The following is a 16,706-nucleotide window of genomic DNA, read 5'->3' as shown; positions in this document are numbered from 1 at the left end:
CTATTCCGCAGACAGATCTGTTATTCAGAATGCAGGCATCTGAAGATTAGAAAATGGGACACGTGCCGTAAACCTGGTATGTCAATCTGCACTGCACACCCTGCAACTAGATATGGTAAGCTGTCTTAGCCAAACAGTAACATCAGAAGGCTTTCCTTGGAGCAGATGTTTCCAAGAAGCACAATTTCCTTTTTATTTTCAGAATGCAAAGAATTTGATTTTGGCATAGAATCTCAGCTTTGCTTACCTTGTCGCTGTCGTACATGTGCTGCAGAAGCCAGGTCTGTCTCGTCTTCTGAAACCTCCACTGTGCGCGGTTCTGAGACCAGCTGCAATCAAACAGCACAGGAATCAACCACTGGGCAGCCCAGCATGCAGAACACAATCTGTCCAATGCAGCATGCATCTGTTTTTAAAACAAAGAATCCGATTTGTTAACCAACTGGCAAAAAAGTGAAGCCATTTCACACTGTACAACCGTTGCTTGTGAAAAAATTATAATTTCCAATAAGTCTTAAATGTTGACTTGAAGATTCATCCTTAATAAGGAGGAATAAGGGTTCCTACAGTATGTGGACATACAGTAGCCATACACTCATACGATAATCAGAGTTTCTTGGAAATTATTCTATCAGACCATTGATAAAAATAGCTGTAGAATTCAAAACCATGATCGACAAGAGGGAGATAAATCAATACTTTGGTGCTGAAAAAGGAGGAGAGAGAAATCACAGTGCAATGGCAGGAGACACCCCAACCTACAAAAATAGATAAAATGGCAAAACTTTGGAGCAAAAGCCAAAGAAAAACGAACTTAATGTAGCCACACACAAGACAAAAACCCTCAGAAAGCTAAAGACCTTTAACAGTCACATCACTCCAAAGTCTTGTCTGGAAGATGAATCGCCTGCTGTTAAATTTGGGAAAACAGTCGAGATTAAACAGTGGCCAGTCTGTAATGTATTGGCTGCAAATGAAATCGCTCACTGGGACACGGACAAAAAGTCCTTTTCACACCTGACAGGGAGCCAGCCTCGTCCTGGAAGCTATTCTATCTCCTGTCTGCAGGGGGGGCACCGCGCACTGCGACACCGCACGGCTTCAGGAAATCTTTATTCTGTGAGGCACTTGCTTGGTTTCCAGGCCAGGGGAGAGGGGCTTACACAGCATTCTCTCTCTGGCCTCGGAGCTCTCTGTCCTGACAGCCCAGCTGATATTAGAAGCCCCCCCCCCCCTCCCTGAAGAATGCAGCTCAAGCCTTTCTGTCGCACTGCCTAGAGTCTCCGCTGCTGTTAGTACCCAGTGCCGTGCCACAGCTCAGTCAGCCCCCTGTCTCCGTCCTCACCCAGGGCTGCCAGAAGTGCTGAATCACTGCTTTCTTTTGTTCGCTGCTGTTTTCTTTGTTTTTGTGATGCCTGCTGAGGGAACCCAGCACAGACCAACGGCTTTCTCCTGTGAAAGCAGCCGGGTTAGTTAAGGCACCATTTGGAATACGAGTGTACCGTTCCGGACACCACGTTACAAAAGGGGCATCGGCGCTCGTAAATCAGTGCACAGAAGAGCCGCGGGTTTAATCCCAGGTCTAAAGGAATGTCCTGCACCGACACCTTCCTATTAACTTGGAAGAACCGAATCAGTTTCATTTTGAAGAGAAAATCATTTAAAGGGACTGGAATTGGTACTCAAAGTCATCCCAATGATGAACTTCAGGAACAACAGAACAGCTTGAACCATGTGACACAAGAGGAAACCATGGGGAAACTATGGGCAACAAAACGGGCTGTGAGAACCTAGTTCAAGCTGACACCCTGCTCTTTCTGAAAGCATATGCGCAGGACAAGCGTTGGCTAGAAATGAAACGAGCCAGATGAGCCAAACGGTCTCATCTCACTTGCAACCTTGTCAGCCGTCCTGCTCTGAAATGTCTTTCTCAAATACTTGAACTTTAAAGCTACCAAATGATGTCTTTTTTATTACTCAGATTATTTATCGGCTGACATTGACCTCTTTGCCTTTCACATGCACTTTCCACTGAGAAAACCCCCTAGTCATTGTTTGAGCTACAAGTCCCCACAATGTCTCAGACTGGACCAGGATCGGTTATAACCACCAGCCACACCAATCACCCAGCCACCCACCAATATGAGCGTAACCACGGAGGTGTCCTCTAAGCCCTAGGGGGCGCTCTTATGCTTCTTCTGTAAACTCCAAGGATGATTAAAACTTGGAGACTGCACAACAGAGTGCAGTCACTACCTACAGAATCCCAGTCATCGACAGCTCCAAATGGACTCAGACAAGAGCCTGTATTGTTTGACTCAGGCGTTTTTGAGGAGAGGAGTGAATCTGAACAAGACTTAATTCACAAAGTTAGGAGGCAGCCTCTCGAGTCAGTTTGTGCTTGAAGTAAAATTTATTAAAACCCCAATCACTCCATCTCTATGGAAACAGGCATCACAGGCAGGCAATACTGATAGAAATAATGCCAGCAATACCGCAATAAATGAAGAGAGATCTGGCTCTTTAAAAAGAGGCACCGTACGTGCTGAACATTATAAAAGCTGTCCTTAAGCAATACGATCAGCTCAGCAGTTTTCTTATCCATCTGTGCGTGACTTAAGCAAATGTTTTTTGGTGGTGTGTTACAAATAATAATATCAGGAGAAGATAATGCTACTGGTCCAAGGACAAAACAATGTAGAGACCTCTCTTTTCATCACAAAATCAGAACCATCAGCAATAACAGGCAGAACACAAAGAACTTCAAATGCCGAGACGGAGTACAGTAGTTAGAGTGGCTATTTCTAACACAGTTGTTGCTACAGAAAGAAGACAGAAAGATCACATGAACTTTATTAGATTTTCAAAGCTGCTGGAAGAATTAAGTAAACCATGCCAATCACTTCTTTTCATGCTCATACAGTATAGGCCACGTGCTTCCTCTTAACACTGGTCATAATATTTAAAAGACCCCCTAGACATGATCCCTCAGGTCCTACTGACTACAGACAGCTGTCTGCTTCGTTTTCGGGACTACCTACAGTACGTTTTCACAATGGAAGAACGATGTTTCAAGTAAAGAGTTTAAAATGATGTAAAAACACACCAAAGGCAGATTATCAACCAGTGAGATGAGGCTGATTTTTACTCTTTAAATGTAAAACGCTGGTGCAAAAATGGAGCTCTCCCTGTTTTTACAGCTTGGCCTCCCCTCTGGTTCACCTGGTTCCCTGTTCAGAAACCTCTGGCAGAGAAAAGCAACCCAATCCTACAGCAGCCACAGGGAAGACTTTAGACCTGCAATAGAAGACCCTTTAGGAACTGTTTCTTCAACAACGCAATAAAAACAAATCTATTCAGCAGATGCTTTCCAAAGTCCAAAGTGACTTGTAGAGTCTAGAAGGCAGTAACAGGTCCCTAGTTTGATGCTCCAGAAAGGAAGTAAAAGGAGGGTTAAATATTATGAAAAGTGAAAACCTCCTGAAAGGCTTACATCACCCACTTTCTTTAACAGATTCATGTAGTTGTTTTAAGGGCTGAAACAACAGATTACTGTGGCCTTGCAAGATTATGTAGAACCGGTAGCTCTCCTGAAACTTGTGTATTCTACACAAGTTAATAAACTGTGATGTTTATAATTGTAAACAGTTTATTGCAGTGTAGTTAAAAAAGAAAACGACATGCATTTAAGTATTGAACAAAGTTATAAATATTGTCAAATTTAATCAGAAGACAATATTTAGTGTGTCTGCCCATTTGTTTTCTGGCAGTCACCTCTGGCTTTAATATGATCAAAATATAATTTATGTTTAATGCTGAAATATTCTCAAAGAATATTACAAGGGAATTCATTTTAATTCAGGGGAAATGCTCAGTTTTAATTTTAAAGTGTACTCGCATAAGGATAGCTAATAATGATAGGTTTTTATTTTTAACTACAAAGATTTTAGGAATACAGCTGTTATGTGACTATTATTAAACACATGGTTTTACTGATCTGTAATATTTCCAGTTAACTGTAAGCTTCCCGCAAAAGTTGGTGTTCCCGAGTTTTTTGAACAGTACAAAGTGTTCGTTTCGGACAGCGAGGAGCCTGCCTCTAGAACTCTGTTCTCCTCGCCTCGCACCCTTGCTCGCTGCTCACCTGGCTGCAGACCGAGCACGAGCCTCTGACTGTAAGAAACGGTTTTAGCGAGAAGCCGTATTCTGTTATTAATCTGTCTGGAAAGTGACCCCAGAGGTTTTTTCTATGTCCCGCTATAGTCAAATTCAAGGAACTCTACTGGTCTCCATGGGAACAATCTCCCAGGTCAATAAAGGGTCAGGAAACAGAACTTGCTAGTCTTACCAGGAGTTGCATGATAATTCTGTAGCAGCAACAGGGTCGTCTGTCAGAATCTGAGAACTATGTTGCCGTGAGCAACCTGACAATCTCTTGACTTGCTCACATGATACTGCCCCACTATCTTTTAGTTTCCTCTGACTACTGAGAAGGGAGAGAACAACAGGTTTTTTTATGTCTTTTTCAGGTACTTACCAAGAATAGATCTGATTTAAAACCAGACTGATTACTAGAATTGAGTCTTTAATTATGACATTACTGCATTATGGATGCTAATTGAGATATGTTACAAAGAACAGTGAATGAATATGCACATAGACAGATACGTATACATCTATACTTACAGACAGATGGATAGATACAATTTTACAGGCTTTGAAAAACTTTGAACACACAGGGGCCTGGGAAGAAGGAAATATAATTATGCCCTAATGTGATATACCAGAATCCCCACCCCCCCCCCCCAGCTCATCGGCTTTCCTATCAAGAACAGGCCACTGAGCTGCCTTCACACTCAGCGCTTGTGAGCGTGCTCCTTCTGAGGAGTATAATGATAAACAGGACTGTACTGTTCTCCCACTGGCCCTCTGCAAGGGATATTTCTAAAGCTTTGAACAGTATTACAGAAAGATGTTAATAATAATAAGAAGAAGAATTGCTTACACTTACATACTACTTTTCTGGACAGTCAAAGCGCTTTACAGGTAATGGGGACTCTCCTCACCCACCACCAATGTGTAGCCCCCACCTGGATGATGCGATGGCAGCCAAAGGGCGCCAGGACACTCCACACACATCAGCTATCAGTGGGGAGGATAACAGAGTGATGAAGCCAGTTCAGTGATGGGGATTATTAGGAGGCCATGATTGGTAAGGGCCAATAGGAAATTTGACCAGGATGTCGGGGTAACACCCCTACTCTTTTTGAGAAACGCCCTGGGATTTTTAATGACCACTGAGAGTCAGGACCTCAGTTTTACGTCTCATCCGAAGGACGGCACCTAATTTACAGTATAGCGTCCCTGTCACTATATTGGGGCATTAGGACCCACATGCCGCAGGGTGAGCGCCCCCTGCTGGCCCTACCTAACACCTAACACCCACTAACACTTCCAGCAGCAACCTCAGCTCACACCTGCTGATCTTCAGTGAGTTATAGGTTGGTATGGCTGCTGGCCATATCTGCTTTCAGACTGATTAGTTGCACAGATACACCTTTAATAAACCCTACTAATAAATGACCCGTCTCACTGCACACTGGCGAAACTGAGACTGGTTTATGGTGTTATGTCTAATAATTTTTTCTCCATGACAGCCGTCATGTGGCTCACAATACATAAATACTTCTCTCACACTATCCTGAAAGACATATTACATGGGCAATTTGCCGGAGGTGCATTTACACAACTTGTGAGTTAGAAGAAAATTAATATTAGAGCCACATTTGTTTTCATACTTGATCATCAGAAACTGGGGACAAACAGGTCTGATGTAAGACTCTCAGAATCCATCACCATATGGGTACAGAAATCTGAAAAAGATTTCAGATGGAGAAATTACTACATCAAGCGCTGATAGAGTACAAATGAATAAATATATATTCATTACTGTTTGCAATTTTCCCTAAAAACTACACCCATTGTGCACCATATAAAAACTAGAAGGATCCCTGCCAATCTGCAAAGCAACATGGATTTAAATGACGGTAACTTACTACTTTACTCAGTTAAGCAACAACTAGAAAGATCTACAGCCCTTGAACATGAATGTATTCAGGCTGACATGGCAACTGAATAATGCTTAAAGAAAGAAAAATTAATGAGAACAAAGAGAGACATAAGTACAGATAAATTATTGGAATTATGTCTGTGTTTCTAGCCAGGAAACTTTTATGATATGAACACCACAGAACATAAGTATTAACTCATCATGGATAAACTACAACACAATATATATTCCCATTCAGGAAATTACTTTATTTCCTCAAGAGTTCAAGTGAAAATCCTACAGTGTTTTAAGAATCAAACAAAATGATTTACATCAATAGATAACGTAATAGTGATGACAACTCCCAAAAGTGGTTGTCATGATCAAAGAATCTGGGCTGGTAAACAAATCTAAGAATTTAGGGTGGGCTTGTCATTGTTTCATGAAGAAAAATAACAGGTTGCCAAATTCTACTTTCTTTCCATTTGCCATTCCTGCTTCATGGTTATTCTATTTTTGAGAAATGTGGGAATGCTTTCTGAAATTCTTCCCACTGGAAAGTTACAGACAGTGTATGAGCTACGGAATTCCTCAAAGACCAGCAGTCTGACTCCGGACACGTGGAGAAAGCTTCTCACAGAACACAAAGTGGATGAAATTGTTTTCTCCTCGGTTCTCGGAAGAAACCTCAGCCCATATTCTGATGTCAGAGAGACAGGTGTTTTCCCCCTGCGAGAGGGACCCAGATCGACCGGACAGGTCATCTCTCAGCAGGGCAGGGGCTCCAGAGACTTTAGGGAGAGCATACGCAGATCTCTCACGACAAGGCACAGCAGCTGTAAACGTGTTATGTTAACTCTTCTGAACTTCATTTAAAGTTTCTGAGCTAGATTTCAACACGAAACACATGTCCTTAGCTTAACAGGCCCCGTACCTCATTTATAAACATCAACATCAAGATTAAAAAAGCCAGCCAGCTGTCCAGTCTGGATGTACAATACTCCTTCGCCAGCGAAAACAGACACTACAGCCTGTGATCAGCTTCTTCCCATCTCTCTGAGCCTGGTTATGAAGTAAAAACGCGAGCAGTGAGAATTAGGGAAAAAACAGTATTTGGAATACCATGCTCCTCTAGAGAAAACAGAAAGAAGCTGCTCTGCTCCAACTCGCATGGTAAGAATAGTTACAAATGAGTGGAGGAAATTCAGTCTCCTGGCCAACTGCTAATATCTTACTATAATATGACTTGTAATATGATATAATATGACTCCCTGTCTACACTCCCTTCTGTAGGCTCCATTCAGTTGCTCACTATACCTGAGACTAAATCTGCCTTTTCTGCTGCTGCTCCATTGTTATAGAATTATCGCCCTTCCTTAGACACTTCGCGAGACTTATTATTATTATTATTATTTACTACTACTAATAATAATATCGGGGAGGTTACAAGACCTCCTGTGTTTTTGACCAACTTTAATGACATTATGTTTTTTAATCATAAATAAGCTGAAATGTAACTGCAATGTAACTAGCAGCACTACAGTAGTAGGCCTAAACCTTTTTAGTCTCGAACAGAGAAGACCATGGGGAGACCTGATTCAAGGCATAATCAACTTGATGACCTTTTTCAGAATCAACAGTGAAACATGAACCAACGGATACAAGTGGAAACTGCATGGAAGTGCACTTAACACTGAGCACAGGAAAGGATTTTCTACACAAAGAGTTGTGAGGGCCTGAATCAAGCTGAATCGCCACTTTGTTGGAACAGATGATATTATGGCTTCTTTCAGTAAAGAGCAGGATGAACATCTCCGATCAATTATCTACTTTAATCACTTAGATGAGCTGAATGGCTCGTTCGAATGTCTCTCACGTCCTTAAATTCTTATAAAGTATAAATGGTATGATTACAACAAGTGCATGTATCCTAAGGAAGGCATAGACATTCTGACCCCTGACCCCTGCACCACGACCCCCTTGCTACCTCCAATTTGGGGGCTCTAAAGGACATAATAACCCTGGATTTAATAAGCCTTTAGATTAAAATAAAAGATTTGAGGAATAACAAAGAAAAAAATGTGTGTCTAGTACAGGGAAGTGTTGCAGTCTTCAGTTTGGTGCATATTTCATTTCCTACAACACTAACTGGCTTACTTGAGTTTGTGGTTAGAGTAGGACATAAAGTGTTTATGATCGCCGGAGTTCAGTTTCGGAAAGCGAAGCAGAAAATCGTTTATTAACAAATCCTCCCTCCAACAGACAGGCAGGAACCGTCCAACCCCAATACAGATGACGAGTGTGTGTGCCATGTGGCTCAGATAAAATCTACGCAGAAGGATCCTTGCCAGGGGCTAGCAGATTTTTTTAATTCCCACGAAAGTGAAATTGCGGAATTAATTACTGGGAACTACTGGAATAAGGAAAACACGAATTAAATAAAACGTTTGTTTCAGATATGTGCAGATATGTGCAGGCCACAGTAAGTTAAATAAACCCGGCTCTGTTATAAAGCACAGATCATTCAATCACAGCTGTGAAAGGCATGTTCCTGTGAAAAGTTAGAGAAGGTGTTCTTAACAATATATATTTGTAGTTAAAAAAGAGTAAAACAATGCAGCTAGAAACACTACAAGACACATGCTCTGCCCTAAACAAAGTCTCTTAAAACTCCTGCAGGCCAGACTGTATATCTTCTTCAGCACTGAGAAGGCACTGCAGAAGACTACAGCTTGGCTATTTTCCATTCCTCTGCACAGGACTGGTAACAGGAATTCAGGCTGAATTCCCAAATTTACTAAAATATAAAAGCAAAATTACAGATCTAATACCGCAAAGTAAAATGAGGAATAAAAAAAACATACAACAAAATCTTCCCTAAAAGTCCAGTCTTTTAAACGATCTTTCAGTGACATTACCTTATGGTTCTAATCAGAATCTCAAATGTTTGTTTGCTGAACGCTCACTAAAAATGGAGCGCAGCAGAGTGCACAAATCGTTCCAGATGTGTGTTAATTGGCAACATCAGGGCTGACTGGGCCTGTGTGCGCTGGGTCGTCCCGACGCTGCACAGCTGCTGTCCTGTTCCAGACCCAGCCTGATGCGAACAGGGTGCTTAAGGGACACAGGAATGCACCTCTGATGCTCATCCTACTGCTCTTCGTGAATATACTCCCATCATCTCCAGCCTGAGTGTCTGGATTAGCTGGACAATATTTCATCACACCACAAGAACCGGGGCTCATTATGTTCCTAATAGACTTGTAGGGAAGCAGTTCAACAAGTATATACTTAAAGGGGCACCTGCAGTCCCAATTTCTCTGTTATTAAATCTCTGTAACAAAATAAACTCATTGATGTTCACAGAAACATTTTACGAATTTCGAATGAAGCACAAAATGGTGAACTTTGTGAAGGTACTGTAAGTCACCATGTTGTCGCAAACCCACATTCGAGTTGCCACGGATAAAAAACTGTCTCAAAATTGAAAGCAATATTTCTATGGGATTAAAAGTGATGTATTCACAAGACTAGAAGTTTTGTTGCCTCGTTCTGAATCGCAGAACATGGCGCTGCGCACACCTGGAAACTGCATCTATTTTGTGATGGAAATTGGAGGTTTTACACGTTTCTGTGTACATTTTACTTTAATTGTGGCTTGAAATGCACAGTGCTGATTTTTTTCTAACCCTTAAATATAAAAATAACCCTGCAGTTCCCCTTTAATATTTTAAAGCTTTGCTAAGCAGAAATCATTTCTTATCTACACATTGCCAAGTGGAAATGTGGTTCTTTTTCGATACCTGCAGCGGACCACAGTGATGCCTGAGTCTGGAATGGAACCTTTGGGTCTATTTGTGACCTCAGGAACTCTTTGACCTGTAGTCATCAGACTCTCAGTCCTTGAACTTCCTCGTGATCATGTATGTAGCCTCTGTCGAGATTCACATTCCGAACTGGGAGGTGGGAGGAGGTAACAAAAAAAAGACATCAAAACTTTTCACAATGCACCACTGTAGTTCAATAAAGGCACAACTCGACTGACCATTCATGTATCCAACTCCCCCAGGCTGGTCAGCAGATCTGAACATATCATTGAACCTTTTGCCATTCACACGTGCCATGAACAACACCTCCTTTATTTCATTTACTGTTCCTTTCATAGCTAGACAACTCCAGGCATTGAACAGCAGTAAAATAAGCAGAATTCAGTGACTACAAGAAGTCAGTAACTTATTAAAATGTTATTAAAACTTTAATAGTAATAGTCATGCATTTTCAAATGAGAATAAAAGTCTCCAAAGAGCTTGGGTAGTGATTTCCAGAGTATGGGTGCATAAACATAACATGCCTTGTTAAGCTGAGAGTGCTGCCTCGAACTGGAAACTGGCTTTGACAAAAGCACACATAGACAGTCTGACAGAAAACAGGGTCCGATGAAATCTGCAATAGGGGTGCTGTGCAAGTGAGTGATAACATCAGAAAAATGTTATCAAATCGAAAACTCACTGGCGACCAGTGGAGTTCTGTCACAAAGGCGCCCTTGACATTCCCTGCTCAGAACACAAGCAGCAGGTGTCTCAACACATCGCTCCCTTCCCTCAACACCAGAATCAAGCCTTACAGACCTTACAGTGCTGACGTGATGAAAGCACTAATACCACAGCTTCAGAACTCAGAAAGGTGTAAAACTGCAACACAAAGCTGAACGAAGGCTCTGTGAACATTAACCTTTTCGGTGGACCCATTTAATTTTAAGTCTTTATGTAACCAGATAAGAAAATTAAGAGCAAGTGTTCACAAGAATGAGCTGGCTAGAAACCTGTTTGTACAGCAGGGCTTTTACTGGAGCAGTGTGAGCAAAAAGCCTCACTCTAGGGTACAACAGCACAGACCCACCCAGGATTTGAACTCACAAACCTTTGGTTTGGAAGTATTGAGCCCTAACTCCTAACCCACACTGCTGTCCCTGGCAGATCCATAAAGAGACTTATAACAAAGGTTATAGACCCACATCAGCAGGTCTCTCAGACCTGTCAATAACATTAGTCCTGACTGGGATCACTGAAGTCAGAAGATGCTAAATTGCATCCTCTGTAGATTGAATTACAGAAAGTTTTGATGCATCCAACTTATTGACTCAGTACAAGGTCCTCAAATGTGAGCCTCATTAGGAGGCGTCTCTAGATAAAGGAGCTGGCTCAAACCTCACAAAATAAGTCCAATTCATTTCTTTGTTTTACTCCCAAGACAGAAGCAGGTCATGTGTTTGAAGATTTTAATAGAGTTGCGATTGTGAGGGCTTGTTTACAGATGGCCCTTTCCACAAGCCCTCCTGTGAGGTTCAGGTTTTTATGGGCGCTCAAAGAAAGACAGAAGTGTGATTAGAAGACAGCAACTTTCCATCCCTGCTTCTGAGAATTAATCGCTTTATTTTTCTGAAACAGCGTTGAGTGAAAGCAAAGTGAGAGAGCAAAGCCAGCACCGCAAACATCCCAACTAAACATTAACCGTTCTTGGAAGCCTGGGCATGTTTTCTTGGGCCAGCCGAGTTTAAATTTCATTTATCTGCACATTCTTGGCAAGAGAATTACAACTGACTGCTGGCTCTTGCCAAATGCATAAAAACTAGACCCGGCTATATATTTTTTAGGCTCCGGGGGAAGATGCTTTATGACTTGCTTGCTCCAAGTTAATTGTGTTGGAGATCTATGTCACACTTCAGCAGAATGAAAAACATCTTCTCCTGAACTTCAATGCAGTTCTGGTTTTTAAGGATGTCTGGATCGAGACCAGGGCAATGTTTTGCTCTCTTTCGATAGGCATTATGGATCGGTGTGGCGACTTTCAACAAACGTTAAATGATAGTGACTTGCGTGACTGCCAATTGGGAAGTACTGTTAAGCTAACAGTGCTCAACTTGTAGCGAAAGAAAGTGTAAATGTTTTCACCTGTAACAACAGAGGAAATAGTGCAAAGTGAGATACTTCTCAGAGTAACAAGCCTTGTCCCAAAAGTGTGGGGTAATAAAAAAATCAGCCAACGGTTTTCCAATCTGGAAAACCTCCCGGTCTGGATTCTCTTACGACAGTGTTTACAACTTTTCTCTATTCAGCAGAAATGGACTGGTTCGCTTTCAAAATGTGTTTTGAATTATTGTTGCGCTTAAATGACAGACATCGCAAACTCATCAAGCCGCTTTTTTTCGGTTTGAATTGAGACGGAGAATATTCAAAGCTTTGTTGCTTCCTTGAAGACTTTGGCTCCAGTAATTGTTAATTCCAGCTATTTGTTTCTCTTTAAATGATGTACAGTATAAATATTTTTTTTGCCTTCTTGTTAAAGGAAATATTTTGCTGTTTTCCCATTTGTGCACCTCAAGTCATTTAAGAAAATGAAGAGCAAACTGCACTGTAGAGAAGAAAGTTCAGGCCCAGGTGATTCTGAACCTGCAGGACAGGTGCACTCTCGCTCGCTCCTGGGCTGCAGGGCATCTTACCAGGTGAGGTAGTCCAGAGCCAGCTCGGCAGCAGTCGCTTTAGAGGGCTCGGGCTTCTCCAGCGTCACCCCGGCTGCCTTCAGTCTCCTCTTCTCCTCCTTCTTCATCTCTTTCTTCACTTTTCTTTCCAGCTGCCTCCTCTCCTCTGGGCTTAAGTCTTCCCCCTCCTCCTCATCCTCTCCTCCATCCTGTTCAGCCTCCTGTATTTAAACAGAAATCCACATCATAGGAACGGATCACTCTACAAGAGATTAGGACTGAGTTCAGTCTTGGGGGAAAAAAAAAGCAAGAAAATGACACAAAATGGGTCCCTCCTTTTCATATGGCCAACACATCACGGGCCTGGCAGGCTCAAACCACCTCAAAAGAGCATCTAGAGTACTTTATTCACCCTTTAACAATGTGCCGCACTCAGTCTGTCAAAGTCCTTGTTCTCTGGCTTGATCATTGCAACATCTCCTAACTGGCCTGCGTGCATCGCCATTGACACCCCACCCTCCCCATCTAGCCCAGAAGCTTGATTACGGCCCTCTGCCTCGCTGCTCACACAGGTGGCCCCTGGCTCCACTCCCTGCTCACAGCCCACTGAGGAGCCTCATCCTTCTCCACCACTGCCTCTACCAGGGTGTCCCTCGCCCTGCTGTTCTCCTCCCAGCCCGGGGCCCTCTCCGACCCCTGCTGCTGGCCACCTGGCTGTCCCTCCTCCCCCTGCTCGAACCCTCGTTCCGGCCTGCCCCCTTGGACTGCACTCTCTTCTCTTCTCTCTCTTTCCTAGTGTTAATCCCGCATCAGCAGGGTCCGCTTGTCGGCACACCAGTCTCCATTTGGTGGTTTGAACCAAATCTTTGAGCTGATGCCTGCCGTCGGAGTGGGGGGGGGAGGAGAACAAAGTAATGTAGCCAATTCATAGAGGGGGATTATTAGGACGCCGGGGTTACACCCCTACTCTTTTCGAGAAACACCCTGGGATTTTTAATGACCACAGAGAGTCAGGACCTCGGTTTTACGTCTCATCCGAAGGACGGCGCTTATTTACAGTATAGTGTCCCCGTCACTATACTGGGGCATTAGGACCCACACAGACCGCAGGTTGAGCGCCCCCTGCTGGCCTCACTAACACCTCTTCCAGCAGCAACCTTAGTTTTTCCCAGGAGGTCTCCCATCCAGGTACTGACCAGGCTCACACCTGCTGAGCTTCAGTGGGTTGCCAGTTGTGAGTTGCAGGGTGATATGGCTGCTGGCTGTCATGTACACCTCTCTTCACTGTGTTCATTTTGTACAGTGCAGGAATTCTTTTGAAAGTCAGTCCCCATTCGATGAAGGCGCCTGCTAAAGAAATGAATTACAACCGAGGTCAGATCACTGCTGCTTGGTGAAGCTTGCTTGTCCAGTTGAAGTCTGTTTGTTTTAACTAGGAATCAGCCCCACTCCCTGGGATCAGTGTTAATCCGGTGGAGGGGGTGTGGCGGCTGGCCTCTGGCACAGTGAAAGGAAGTGATGTCACTCCTGAGTAACACCTCCACTGGTAAGCAAATACGGCTGAATACCAGCAACAGGCGAATCACACAGCAGACAGCTACAACCAAACAAAAGTGTTGTTATGCTTCCTATTCCTCACAGATTCAAACAAACAGGAAGCCAGGAAGTGCCAGGACACCAAGCTAACCTGTAGTTTTGTTTACAAACCTGAACACTCCACTAAGCAAAGATTTGCTTAAGACCAGGGCTGTGTTAACACTAGGAGATGAAAGAGATGTTTCATTGTCTCAGACAACATCCTGCTTTTTCAGTGTAGTTTACCGTAAAAGAATGAGAGAAGATGCTCAGACTCGGGACTACATCAGGTGTCTCTCTTAGGACATTCCAAAGATCTAAGAGGCTTATGGTTTTCTTAAAACCTTATTATACCAACAATCTATAATCTGTTGTAGTTAAAGTAGTCAAGTTTGCAGATAATACCAAAATAGCAGGATTCTTTTTCTTTTTCCCCGTTTCCAACTGTTTTTGTGGAATATATGCCAGAGACATTTATAAATATAAATATAAATATATTGTGCAATACAACTTTTTGTGTACTGCTCTGTTCTGGTTTGTTCTTTGTGTGTTCTGGACTGTGAGTAACTTCTAAAAAAACTAAGGTTGCTGCTGGAAGAGGTGTTAGTGGGGCCAGCAGGGGGCGCTCATCCTGCGGTCCATGTGGTCCTAATGCCCCAGTATAGTGACTATACTGTAAACAGGCGCCGTCCTTCGGATGAGACGTAAAACCGAGGTCCTGACTCTCTGTGGTCATTAAAAATCCCAGGGCGTTTCTCGAAAAAAGTAGGGGTGTAACCCCGGCGTCCTGACCAAATTTCCCATTGGCCCTTACCAATCATGGCCTCCTAATAATCCCCATCTCTGAATTGGCTTCCTTACTCTGCTCTCCTCCCCACTGAGAGCTGATGTGTGGTGAGTGTTCTGGTGCACTATGGCTGCTGTCGCATCATCCAGGTGGGGCTGCACATTGGTGGTGGTGGAGGGGAGTCCCCATTACCTGTAAGAGCTTTGAGTGGAGTGTCCAGAAATGCGCTATATAAGTGTAAGCAGTTTTTATTCTTTACATCTTAATCTAGACAATGGAGAGGAGCAATAAAAAAAAGCAAAATTCTAGAATAAAAAGTTTAGGATTTAATTGTGCAATGCTCTATTAAGATCTCCTTTAGAATACTGTGTACAATTGTGTAGGTACACAACAGTATGAAAACATTGCTCTTGTATAATTATTCCAGAGAAGAGCAGTCCTCGTGATTCTTCTCTCCTGCTTCCATTTGCACTTTATGAATTGCTTGAAAGACTCAAGAGAAATAACAGTAACCATAAAGTTAAAACTCAACAAGAAGCAACAGAGCTCTGAAACTGAACCGCCAGTGCTGACAGAGACTGGCACCAGTTCACACCCATCAATACAGAAAAGAGCACCAGCTTGTGGGTAATCATCACATCTGCAAATTGAGAAAACAACATCTTGCAGCAAAGTAGGGCTGCTCCTTGTCAGGGAGAGACTGATGAAAAAGTCTTTGGAGAACTGACAGCATTGTTAATGAGTGAGGAGGCAGGCAGATAACCAGGGTCATTACTCTTGCAGTTTGGACAGGCTATGATAATTGTATCTCCTCAAGGCATACTCAAGTGGAACTGAGTGGGCCAGGATTTCCACTTGAACCAATGCATAACTGGGTGTTTCCCTTGCAAAGAAAGCGAGGACCTCTGAAACCAGCCTGGCCCTGCGTGAGAGCAGAGTGCCCTGACAGCTTACAGTCATGCTGCCTGCATCATTAAGATCTGAACCAATAACCCCACCTAATAAACCACACCATCGCATTAGCTCGGTCCTCTACAGCAACCACAAACATACATGGTCAAATAAGTGCACGTTATTCAGTTCAAACCAAAAAACAAACAAAAAATATGAAATAATTCAGTGGTATTCATGCTAAACACACAGATATGGCTTTTAATGACCTGCTCTGAATACATTTTCCACCTTCTTTTCATTCTGCACTTTATTTTTCCTATTTTACTCATAACGTCTGGAAAGCGCTCTGAGTGCCCAGAATGTCTTCAGCCCTTTCTGCCAAACTTCCCTGGGAGTGTGTCAAAGCTGGGTGGTCCTCATGCAGATCAGGGAGGGGGAGGGTCATTAATTAGGGAAGATGAGGGGTTTTGGTCATAAACCCTTCCTTTGCGATCTGATTAGCTTTGCAAGAGAAAGTCCCAACCATCCAACCAAGAGAAGAGCCCGACCCATTGTAAATAAAGTCTAACAGTAAACAGATAACTTTGGCAAACAAAGGCCTCCTTGATCAAAATCAGGGCATGAATTCCTCCACTCTGCCCTGCTTTGTGTGTGTTTTTCTCTTTTTTTCTTGGCTGCAGAAAAGCAGAAGAAAACAGCCTATAAATGTTGACACAGATTTCTCCTGTTGGCCATGCGACATGAGAGAGGCCCATCTTTCTCACTTGAATCTTGCTTAGCTCATCCAAGTATCAATTCCAGCTGTTTACTGAAGGCTTGAGAGTAGGGCATCACCTTTAATGATGTGGCTTGTCCCAGACACCAACAAATCTAGAATTTTCCAGGCCTTTTTTTAATGGCTTTCCATTGATGAGTCAATTTAA

General features: G+C 42.9%; 1 protein-coding gene across 1 annotated transcript in view; it reads right to left on the bottom strand.

The window, feature by feature from the left end:
- The window catches only part of chlsn (cholesin), a 132,087-nt gene that overhangs the window by 2,726 nt on the left and 112,655 nt on the right, over positions 1-16,706 (bottom strand). The window contains exons 4-5 of the mRNA XM_088937019.1: positions 12,549-12,748; positions 248-329 (exon numbers count right to left, since the gene is read on the bottom strand). Of these exons, the coding sequence (XP_088793145.1) occupies positions 248-329; positions 12,549-12,748 (282 nt within the window). The remainder of the gene's footprint in view (positions 1-247; positions 330-12,548; positions 12,749-16,706) is intronic.

Source organism: Atractosteus spatula, chromosome 18 (genome assembly GCF_055471065.1).
Source record: "Atractosteus spatula isolate fAtrSpa1 chromosome 18, fAtrSpa1.hap1, whole genome shotgun sequence".
Classification (NCBI taxonomy): domain Eukaryota; kingdom Metazoa; phylum Chordata; class Actinopteri; order Semionotiformes; family Lepisosteidae; genus Atractosteus; species Atractosteus spatula.
This window is presented reverse-complemented; position numbering and strand designations above follow the sequence as displayed.